We start from the raw sequence: 12,378 nt of genomic DNA on the forward strand, positions 1-12,378 counted from the left end.
TTTCCTCCTCTCATTCTCTCGATTCTCTCGACGTTAATCCGTGGAGCGTATGTAGGTGGGCGCACGCACCACGCAGCCTATGGTACCTGTCAAAAACTGGCGCTGCAACAATGCCAGGAGGTCTGGGGGACCCTTGGCAGAAGTTAACCGCAGCACAGCAGGGCTGCAAGGGCCAGTTCGCCAGTTCAGACGGGCCTTTTGCGTATCGCGAGAGAAATAAGTCATCCAATGGCGTGGAACTCGAAGAATCGCCCGTTTAATTGAATTTCTCCTTCGCTTTCTCTAACGTCCATTCTATTTTTCAATCAAATCCAATCCGACGTAAAATTTCTCAAATATCTTAAAGAGAAATCTTAATCTTGCTCCTCTTTTCAACGGAAACAACATTTCTCTCTCTCTCTCTCTCTCTCTCTCTCTCTCTCTCTCTCTCTCTCTCTCTCTTTCGCGAATAAAACGAGAATACGGTTAAGAATAAGGTATTTACGAGAAATTGATCTTTCGTATCTTTGGTTATTTTATTCTATGCTATTATATTTATCTATGAATTTGAAAAGTTGACGAATAGAAGAACTTAACTCTAATAAAGTAGGATGATTTCGATGATGGAGACACAGGTGTCTACGCCAGTGGGGCAGCAGGTCAATGCTGCCGTAAGGATCTCGGTGAGGACAAAGAGATCCTTTCCCCTCTCTGATCTTTTCCTCCCTCTTCAACAATCTCCCCTCTCTTCCCTTTCCCCTCTGGACTAGCCGTCATTGCACCGATGGTGCAAGTGTGGCCGAATCGCGCACACGTTAACTCCAACGACAAACTGCAGCTGCCGAATGCAACACCCCACCGAAAAAGAAAAGAAAAGAAATTACAATCTCTCTCTCTCTCTCTCTCTCTCTCTCTGGTTGTTGATTTCTTTCAAACCGCTGGAATAAAAATTATTCGATCAGAAATATTCTTCTGACAAATCATCGTGGTTAACAGCGGCCACGCAACTTCCTTCCTTCCTTCCTTTCTTCTTCACTTTTAATTTAAAGCGTGAGCCAACCGTGCAGCAAGCAGTACAGTAATATTATTCTCGATCTTGGAGGAGACGAAACGAATGGAAGAGGGAGTACCTACCTGCCTGCCTGCCTGCCTCTACATTTCTCTCGACGGTGAAAACGAGAGCGCGGTTTAGGAATTTACACTTGAAAGGTCGGAATTAACGCTTTCTTTTTCGGGCCCGTTTAGGGCCCTCGTTAGTACCATTGTCGCGGCTCGCGCGTCCCTAGCCTCACCGATTCTCTTCCCCGAAACGAATTAAGGCGGTGCCATTATTCCGGCGTGTTTTCTTTTGCGTGCGGACCCCGTGAGTTATATTATTTTGCGGTTCGTTTTGCCAGTCTTTTCGAATCGAGACGAGTCACAACCCCCCCTCTCCCAAGTGCAAACGTCCAAGTGCAAACGGAAGATGCGAAGAATTGAGAAAAAGTGCGAGGAGAAAAGTAGTTTGATAAGAAGCTGCTCGAAAGAGTGATTTCGACTGTGTGCGTGTGTGTGTGCAATCAATCGACTGTCATTGTTTTTTATTTCTTTATTTTTTTTCCTCTCCCTCCCGTGATTTATTAACAGAGAGCCTCGTTGTTTCAACAGAAATCATTAGTTCACTTTTGGTGCTTTTGGTCGGTGAAAGCTTTCAAGCTTTCTCGCGAATTGAATTTACTTACGACGATCGTCGATCTCGGAGGCACGCACAGATTCACTAATTGCAGATCATCGCGACCCTCGTGCAGCGTGGCTCTTCCGTTCGACCTTTCCTGGAAAGTCCATCAAATTCTTTAATATTGAAAGCGATTTTCTCCCTTTCATTTTTGTTTGTTTTCTTTTCTTTTTCGGTGCAACGGTGCTTCGCTGTGCGGGATAGGATTAGAACAGAAGTTAGATTACGCGTAATTGTGGCATAACCTCTCCCTTCTTCCCGAGTAAAATTTTCTCTTCAAAAGACTGTTGACAGCGAGACGAAAGAACGAAGGAACGACCTGTGAATCCACTCCACTCCTCCACTCCTCTCCAGAAACAATCTCTCGAAACTTCGAACAACATTCCATATTGATACATTAATCATTATTGGCGAATAATTTGCATAGATCCAGCCAAGAGATGCGCATATATCTTTCTCTCGCCTCGCTACACGAGATCCTTCATCGAGCGCCGTTTCATCGGCGAAGGGACTCCCAAGGACCTCGAGCAAAAAAGAGGCGGAGCCAAAAAAACGAGTGGGAAGAAAAAAAAAAAAAAAAAAAAAAAGAAAACATTTCTTGTACAGTTGACCCTGCCTTTTTCTTCTCCCTTTACGAATCTAGTCCCGCGCATTGGACGGAACGATCTCGAGCATAGAAGAAGAAGAAAAAAAAGAAAGAAGAAAGAAAGAGGACGATTGGGTCAAGAAGTCTTGCGGATTCCCTCCAACAGTTGGTACTAATGATCCTCCAACCTGGCCGAGGTACATCAACGAGGTATCCGGTATCGTGTAACCCGCTAAGTGAAAATGCGCGTAGATCCAGCTGAGATACAAGATCACCACCACCGGTCCGCCTCCTCCTGTCGCCCGCCTAGTCCTCTTCCCCTGCGAGAAACAATAAAAGCGGTAAACCGGCACCGACGTAATCCCGCAGGACCCACAGGCCTCGTTCCACGTCCGTGCACACAGGAGGAACACAGAGAGCCAGGATCACGACGACACACACGAACGACGAGAGCTCCGTATCCAGATTTTTCGGGTGTGCAGCGTGTCTAATCCTAATGCGAGGACTTGGAAACGTTGCACGACGCTTATGGCCGCTCGACAAAGGAGCCGTGACGACGCCAGGGATCTACCAGCCGCCATTTATCCGTCTGTTCCGTTTTCTTGGCGCTGCGTTTATCACGTTTATGGGCTCGAGACTTCTTTTTTCTTCTCCTATTTATTTATTTATTTCTTTCTTTTTCTTCTTCTTCTTCTTCAAACCGTAATTATTCGTTTCGTAATCGTTGGTGGAATTTTTGTTTTTACTTACGATTTTTTGTTTTATCGATTAACGTGTACGATACGAAAAAGGAAACGAAACGACAATCCTTCGAGCATCGACGATCTTTCGACGAGCTATTTCTTTTTTCAAGCTGAGAAAAGAATCGACAAAAATTGGTCTCGATCGAATATTCTCTCTAATCTCTCCCCCTCCGTGAAATGGACGGTTGGCAGACGTTTCGAGGAATAAGAAACGTTTCCCGCCGCGTAATTCGTTTTGTTAGGCCGTTGGTTGCGGCTGAGGGCGGAAGATTTTCGCGTGTCATCCTTCCCGCATCAGCAACGTTGGGATAGGTGAAAACGAGACGGACAATCCCCTTCCCAAACCCCCTCGACTTTTCGACTTCACCGGATACCTACTCGATCTCGACGTGAACCCCGGAAAATTTATCTCCTCCTTTCTTTTTTTTTTTTCCTTCTCCTTCTTCTTCTTCTTCTTCTTCTTCTTCTTCTCCCTCTTCCCATTTTTCGAACACAGACGCCAGAGAGAGTTTCCCATGAGCGTAGTACTCTGGCATCGACACTCTGGAAGCGGACGAAAGAGACGGAAAGATCGAAACTGGGGGGGGGGAGAAGGGGAAGGAAGCGAGAGAGCGAGAACGGGCGCGAGGAAGAGAGACGAGGAGAGAAGAGAGCAAGTGAGAATATATACCTGCTGGTGGATATTAAAGCGAACATCATACCCTCGTCACTTTTACTGGCCCTCTATCTATCTCTTTCCCGCTCGCCTCCCCATCTCGTCCTTGTTACATCCAGACAAGCGGTTTCCAACTCTCCTCCTCCTCCTCCCCCCTCCCCCTTCATTTTTCTATCCTCCTCGTGCCAACCTCCTCGTATCCTGCAAGTTAAACACATCGAAAAAAAGAAGGAGGATGCCTTGCCCGGACACAACTGCGAAGTCAAATCCTCCGCGTTTCCCTCTCCGCCTTGGTTCGTAGTAACCCAACCTAAAGCCATCGATGATGGGGGAGAAAGAGAGAAAACGAGAGGGAGAAAGGAGCTCCCTTCTCGTGCTGCACTTATGCTGCATTCCAGGCTTAGACGCTCGTTTCTACTCTCCATTTTCATCGTTCTCGCTTTACGGTCGCGTCGTTAGCCCTAAAAGCGACCCGTGCTCTCTCTCTTCTCTCTCTCTCTCTCATTCTGCGTCCCCTACTCGACGTCGACGTCGGTTTCAGAGGATGCCTCACCTGCTTAAGGATGGGCCGCGGCTTGATCCCCCCGCGATATCGACCGAGCGTTACCTCGCCGATTTAGCAACGAGCGAACGCGCTACTTAAACGTCGCTCGTCTTCCGTCTTTTCACCGTAGGAAATTTTTCCAACTAATTAAAATTCCCTTTCTCCACTGCACGAACGATATTAGATAGTACTAATGTTAACTACCTCGACTCGATGTTAAATTGGAACATCTTGCTCCATGCGTTGGATTAACGAAGTTTCGAGATCAGTCCTCGCAGGTGAAGTCGATAAAACGTATCAACTCGTCGTCAGCCTGCAGCTCTCCTGTCAGCTGTTGCAATCATACACGCACATTCGATTGATTGCGAGATCGTAATGAGAGATCGGTCCTATAATTACTCGCCTCGAGTAATGCTCGATGTATCCTCGAGTCGAACGAGGAAGGAAAGGAACGAAGAGAGTGGTGAGAGAAGGAAATGGAAATTTCGTGACTAGAAGGTGAGAGACAAAGAGAGAGAGAAAGAGGAACAATGGCGTTGCAACATGTGGTTATCGAGGCACGAACCGTGCGCCCTCTCTTCGATCCTTATTCATCGCCGCGCGTGTCGAGATTTGTTACGAATGAAACGAAAACGATCCGCTTCCTTTCAACGATCGAGAAAGATCCGTATATATATTCTTCTCGAGATGAATGTGGACGAGGGTTGGAGTCACGCAACGAGGCAGAGTTCTACGTGACCCGTCACCTCCGCAGACAGATTATCGCGAAGAAGTTTGCGCTTTAGTTGCTCGGAAAAGTTTGTAAAAGTTCGAAGAAGAGAGAAACGCGGGGAGGAAATCGTATTTTTTCGGTGGCGAAGGTTCGGTCTGAAAATCACGTGACCTGCGCGGTGGACGTGACCTTGAATATCGAAAAGAAAAAAAGAAAAAACGAAATTCGAACGGCGCGTTCAAGAAGAAAAAAAAAAAAAGTTTGTATTAACATTTGTCGGACAGTATGGAACAGTTATCGCCATTATCCCTCTCGTCGCTCGCTTGTTTTTCTCGTCGCGGTGAGAGTAATTGGTCGGAATCACGTAGGCCGTGTCGACGGAAAAAGGGAGAAGAATGTTAATCGAAAGATAAAACAACAAACGAGGGGAACTGTTACTTAATGTACACGCAGCACGGTATCGACAGCCGGGCCGAAAATTTATTAAACTGTCGCCGTAAGAGCCGGCAGAGCAGACCTGAGGCGATCGTTTCAGCGGAAAAGCCGTGGCCAGTTAGATGGAGGTTCATTAAAAACTAGTTCTAACGGTACCGGTAGGACAGAGATTTTCTTGCAACACGGTATTTCCTGATAACGCAACTCACCTGGCTCACCGACGCGCCACACATTTACAACGCTCGTATTTATAATAACATTTGCGAACGTTATATATATACGTAATAACCAGTCCTTCTGCAATTGCCCGAGCCACACCGCGTCCTCCTACGCGTATCACGGATTCCTTTTCGATTCCCCCTACCCTGCCGCGTTGAGGAATTCCACGGGAATAAAAAAGAGAAAAAGAAAAAAAGAAAAAACCGGAAACCGAGAGAACTAGTTCGACAGAATTAATTACATCTCTCGGTATAATAATCAGAATCGTTTTTCTTTCGACTCGCTTTCTCTCTCTCTCTCTCTCTCTCTCGACGATTTCAACTTTATTTCAACTCGAAGCAAAATCCGAGCGGGCGAATAATTTTCTACGCGCGCACACCGGCGTAACCTGTAATTACAAGATGGATGCCGATAGGCACCGCATTACTATTTATTTTCGCATTTCCTTTTCCACAGCCATTCGAATCCCCGATTAATCACGATTCTTTCCAATTTCGAAATGAAAATTTTATCTTCCGCTTCGTCTCGATCCATCTATATATCGCTGGAGGAAAAGGGAGGGAAGAGAGAGAGAGAGAGAGAGAGAGATTTCGAAGCGAGAAGCAGTTAGTCGCGTTAGCGCCGCAACGAAAGAGCGGCTCGCGCCCAACACGGCGCAATCTGGTCCCGATCGGTGCACGCTCGAATGCGTCCACAGCCGCGGCTGATCTTAATTACAATCGCAAATGAGACGGCGAGCGGATAATTGCGGCGCATGTCGCAAGTCGCTACAATGTCGTCCGGCTGGTGTCCCTACGGTGGAACACGGCCACGTATCGGCCACGTTTCTAAAAGCGAAAATAGCACCATTATTCGACGGTAGGAACGGTCGATCGTTTCGATCGTCCGTATTTTCGATCATCAAAGTTGAAGAGATTAGGATAGGGTGGTTTATTTATTTATTTATTTGTAGATCAATTTTGATTGCGAAGAAAATCGGATGGATTTCTTTGTTTTAACATAATTATATTTTTATATGAATTTTGTATGAATAGAATCAGATGTATGTATGTATATTATGTATACAACTGCTGCCTACTATTACTATTACTATTACTATTACTAAGAATCTGGAAGACGACGAGTCCTTGTCGAGGTCGAAATAATTGATTTAATAAAAGCGCGATGGCTTGTTTCCCGGAAGAAACGAGCGCAGTTTCCGGAATCTCTCGAGGAGTTGAAACGTGTCGAAACGATGAATTCAATTACTCTTGTTATTTTATGCGATAAACAAGCGAATCGAGTAACGAAGAATTAAGAATATAATCGAGGAAAACCTTCTCTTCGATAAATATCTTTAAAGTTTTCCTCTTTCCGAGAGAAGGAAAGCGATCGAGAGGAAGAATATTTAATTTCCGTGTTGCTAAAAGACGAGTTTTTAATCTCGGCTGATCTATCCATCTAATGCGAAATGCTTTTCGAAAACGTTTAAAAAAAAAAGAATTAGTCCGAGCGAAGCGAATTCGCGTCCACGAAGGAAAACGTCGTCCCTAACGTCGCCTTTCAATTTCGAAACGGTGTCATAGCGGAATCGTGAATTCCGTGGAGCGGTAAAAAACGTGGAGAAACGCCGCGTACTGGATAATTATTGGATTATCCCGCTTTTAAGCGCAACTTTACCGTCTCTTTACACGATATATTTATTAAACAGTGTACCCGGCTCGGTCTCGTGCATTCTAGAGACTGCAGTCGATCGATAGTTCGCCAATGCGTTTCCGTTGACACCCTTACAGGCGATACAGTTGCACCGGCGCATAAGTAATGCTTATATTTAGATCTTATCCACCAATTCGAACCTGTCCACCACCTTTGTCCACCACCAAACTTTCCTTCCACCAAATCTTCCACCGTTCTTCTTTATCACTTTTCTTCATCGCGTCCGCGTTGCGTAAATTGGCGAACAATTTTATTCGAATGCGATATCCAAATTAAAACTCTAAAAAAAGAAAAATTCGCAGAAGAGAATCCTTTTTATAATTATTTTACGTGACATCACTTTTTTTTATATTCGAATCTCTCGTCGAACGTCTCTTTCAACGAGCCCCGCACATTCTTCAACCGTAATCCGCGGCTATTTACCGAGCACACTTTCGCCGATTCAACTAAGATTTCACTTATTAAACGGCGGTAAATCACTCGGCCGTGTCACCTCGTATCGTTTATCGCCTCGCCTCTGTTAATAATCCGTTTTGTCCGTTTGTCCAGCCATTTATTAAATATGTAAATCGCGTAAACTTTCATTTTTTACGCGGCACAGCCTACAGCTTAGTTGCATGCCAAAACGATCGCCATCCAAACCGATATATCGGCCGATATTTCGCCTCCGACAGTTGAAACTAAAAACCGCCCCTCGAGTGGACGAACGATCGATTAACCGATGACGCGTATCCGACGACGACTTGTGCTTTGTGCTCGCCACAATTCTTTCAGCGACAAATTCACCATTCTATTCTTTCGTGAAAAGAATATTCCTTCTGACCCATCCTTCCCCCCTCCTCCCTCTTCGCAAAAACGGTTTTGCGCTTTCATCGATCCCCCCCTTTCTCCCTTCGACTCGGATAATCTCGACGACGACGATTATCGACGTTTCGTTGCCGCGTTCGAGATACGAACTCATTATTCGAGCCGGACTTTATCTTATCTGGCTTGTAAAGCTGGTAAACGATACATACGTGGAAATAGTGGTTCTTGCTCTCTCTCTCTCTCTCTCTCTCTCTCTCTCTCTCTCTCTCTCTCTCTCTCTCGTCTCTCGTATGTCGCGCGCAAAAATGATGTAAAGCAACGAGGGGACAAGCAATGTCTAATAGGCCGGCTTTGAGCGAGCCTTGTTTTTACAATTACGACCGATAGAATCGAAGCAATTAGTATTTCCAACCACGCGAACCTAGGATTATTCGCTTATTTTTGATCTTTAACGAGGTTTTTAAAGATTTTGCGAGAAATATAATTAAGGATTTTTTTCTTTTTTTTCTTTCCAATCTTTTTCCCTCGTTATATCAAGTGTAAGTTATTGGTCTACTCTTTTTTCCTTCTTCTTCTTCTTCTTAAATATCTCTTATCACTGTGAAAGTGAATTTACGTTAATGAATTTATACTCTATGAATTTTACCACTTTTATTTACGAATACTCTTTCATATTCCGTTCTTTAATTATGTAAATATCCGTAAATTTTGAACTATATCGTGAATTATCTTCTTCCCTTAAATGATATTTCTATTCAACCTTTTTCTAAAGGAGATTCTAAAGGAGTTCGATCGTTGAATAATCGAGTCGAATAATCAAATAATCTAAACGAGAGAAATAATTATTTCGAAGGAGAATTTGATCCAGAAATATTCATTGAAAAAAAAAAAACTCGAAATCCGAAAGGAAGACGATGGCCACCTAACCTCGTTCCGAATTACGAGTGAGAAATCCGAAAACAGAAAAATCCGTTAATGAAACGCGGGCAAAGATCCGTGGAAAGACGTGTATTCAGACGTTGTGGAATGCCGGCTTATAAAATGATACGCTCGTGCGTGATCTATGAAAACGATTTCTGGGCCCACGATTTCCGGGAATAATAATAGAATACACGCACGAAAGAGTCGTCCCTACCTCGAAATGAGAAAGAAAGAGCACCATGGTGGCCGTGGGTAATGAGTATAATCAAAACGATTTTAGTAGGGAAGTGGCCGCGAGCTATATACACGCGTTTCTACACACGTATATACGTGCATAGTTGAATTTGAATTTCGGCCGAGACGAAAGTTTTACCTTTACCTTGTAGCGGGGCCGTAATATTCGCCGGTCACGAAGACGCCATCTGATGGACGACCAAATTGCCGGGTCCGACCAGCCTTAGAAGAACTGCCCTTTTCCTATTCGTCTCTAGCTGCTTCTGCATTATTCTCTCTCGTCTAGCTTCCTCCATACTTTTCGCGGCGCATAGCTACCGGCGAATCCAAATCCATCCACCAACCTTCTTCTATTCGCAGATGTTTGCCCGCCGTCTACGAGCCGCTTTATCCCCCTCCCCCAATCTGTGGCGGTGGCGGCGAACCGCAACAAGATTCGGCTAGCATTGCTTCGATTCGTAGCTGTATATCGCTCTATATCGAGATAATCGAAGCTGTTCGAGTCTTGCCCGTAATAATTCGTTGTGTACGTACATTTAGAATTAGTATAGTTAGGAGTCGAAAGTTGATTTTGAAGAGATCGAATTTGACTTTATTATAAGCGTCGAGGATAGGGATAAAGTGGGGACGAGTTCTATTTCCATCGCGTATCTTCCAACGCAATTTTCAATTGGTTATAACGGGATAAATAAATCTCCAACCGAATATATATTTTTCTTATATACACCGACGCTTGTGTTTGTCTTGGCTACCTCGGAATCGAGTCTTCAAACGTGTCTCGAAAATATATTAACACCCTGTACATGCGACGACGTGGAAACTTGCCAATACGTGGAAGGAGAATACGTAAAGGTTCGATTAACGTCACCAGCAATAGAATCGTTCCATTCTATCGACAAAGTGATTCGAGTCGAGGAGACGAATCGCGTTTCGGACCGTCGTCTCTCTCTCTCTCTCTCTCTTCCATCGAAGACTCGCCTCGAAAATTACGGCTCGCGAATTACGTTCGAGGCTCGAGGGAGATCTATTCCAAGGAAAAATTCGTGTATAACCTCTCCAATAACTTCATTCCTGGCCGGGTTTCGAGGCAGGGAGGGCCAGGTATAAGAACAAAGGAGCGAGGAGGAGGAAGGTCACGAGCGAGGAAGAGAAACGACACGTAGATGGAATTACCGTCTGGTCCACCGATACTTGTATGCTACACACACATATATATATATATATATATCGGATGTTGGTAGATTTATGTAGGTGCACAAGCGGGAGGTATTATGGCGGATAAAACTAGGAAACCGGTGACCTAACTGCCGCTTTCGAATCGAAAACGTATATATACCACCCTGGCCAAACACCCGTCCAAGGATCTTTGTTCTCTCCGCCCATTACGGTCCCAATTACGGTGCCTACACACGTAATCATCTCTAGGTATTCGAACTTAATTAAAATTCTTCCCTAAGTTTTTTTTTCCCTCCCTCCCTCCCCCCCCCCCTGCTCGTGAATTATTTACACGATAATTACGCTCCTTAATTAAAAAACGTCCCAACGTTGAAAGAGAAAATTGAAATTGAAATATTCCCCCTTGGTCGGCGGGGGGAGGAGAAGAAACGAAATGAAATCTAATTTTAAATGTCGTTCACTTTCGCTCACCGATTGCGTAATAATAACTGTAATGAGTGAAAAATCGATCGTTATTTCCCTCCCTCCCCAACTTTTCTCATATCTACGTGTATATATAAATAAACGTGCATCGAGACGGATAGTGAAAAAATGAAACGACGAGGCGTGTTATGTCATAGAAAACGGTAACTGAGTTCAGCAGCCTTTCGCAACAACAACAATAATAGCAACAAGAACAACAACAACAACAACAACAGCGCAAGGAACGAGAGAACGGTCGAGAAGGCGACAGAGAGAAAACCGTCTCTGTTCGCCGAAGGGGGTCGAGATTATGGTATCGTGGGCTGGAAAGCCGAGGATAAACCGATGAAGGGTTGCTCTTCCAAACCAGTGGCGCGTGCCTGCTGTTGATCACCCCTTCCACGCTATATTATACCGATGCAACCCCGTTGAATCACGCCCCAATAGCCCGTTCAGCTGTCGCAAAAATCGGCTACACACACACAGACAACCGATTTCTCTCCAAGAACGAGATCTCTTAACGGAGGAACGTATTAATTTCTTTTTGTATCTTTTCGTTTCTCTTCCTTTCTCTCTCCCTCGATCCACTCGGTCGAATCGTTTATCGGCCACGTGAACGATTCGAGAGATGCAGAAAAAGGTTTATTAAAATACGATAATCTTCCTCGCCGCTTACCTGAACCTTGTCTATATATACATGTATATGTATATATAATATAAAAGTTTTGAAAGGGATATAGAAAGGAAAGGGATTGTTACGTAATAATGGCTCGATGTATATTTATTTCTGGATCGCCTTGGTCTGCCTTTGGTCTGGAGTCGAGTGGAGAGAATATCTGCAACGGGTACTCTGATTATTCTTGTCCTATATGAACGAGGAGGAAGTTTCCGTTTTATTTTAAACGAGTAGTACGATTCATCCTCCATCGCGAGATTGATGTTTAATATTCGATATTCAGAATATCAGAGAGAGAGAGAGAGAGAGAGAGAGAGAGAGAGAGAGAGAGAGGGGGAAGAGATCTCGATTAACATAAAATGGAAGATGGAATTTTACTACTTTTGCATTCACGTGACTTTCACATTCTTGCTCTTAACCACACTTTTCGTTTTCGTTCAGAGGATAATGGACGGTAAAAATCGAAGTTTGAACGAAACGAAACAACGTTCAACCACACGTGTCCTATGAAACTGTAGCCTCGATAGTGTTCACGCGATACACAGGCACCTGGCCGCGCGCGTGTGTGTGTGTGTGTGTGTGTGTGTGTGTGTACGTAGTAATCCCCGCTGCTTGTATTTCCGCCTATTAATTTGTATAAGGCGATTGTCTCTCCTTCTTTTCCATAGTTTTTTCTCGGTCGAAAGCCGCAGCATGGTAACCAGAAGGTAATTCGAGCACGGTTAAACGGGGGCCTGGGGAGCAAGAAGTCCCTTATGCTCTCTAAGTACTTAATAAGGTCCGACAAGGGCGTCCCTAAAGCCACTTTAACCGTGTGTTC

At 44.6% G+C, this 12,378-nt stretch overlaps 1 protein-coding gene across 10 annotated transcripts in view; it reads right to left on the reverse strand.

Annotated features, from left to right (window-relative positions):
* Ca-beta (Calcium channel protein beta subunit) overlaps positions 1-12,378 on the reverse strand; it is an 83,987-nt gene that overhangs the window by 49,589 nt on the left and 22,020 nt on the right. For 7 of the 10 annotated variants that reach the window (XM_086914421.1, XM_086914422.1, XM_086914428.1 and 4 more), the window contains exon 3: positions 1,701-1,790. The exons of the other annotated variants lie outside the window; for them this stretch is intronic. In XM_086914421.1, the coding sequence (XP_086770547.1) occupies positions 1,701-1,790 (90 nt within the window). The remainder of the gene's footprint in view (positions 1-1,700; positions 1,791-12,378) is intronic. 10 annotated transcript variants of the gene reach the window in all.

This window comes from Apis florea, unplaced genomic scaffold (genome assembly GCF_048593485.1).
Source record: "Apis florea isolate Af1SG1 unplaced genomic scaffold, ASM4859348v1 contig_3587_pilon, whole genome shotgun sequence".
Lineage (NCBI taxonomy): Eukaryota > Metazoa > Arthropoda > Insecta > Hymenoptera > Apidae > Apis > Apis florea.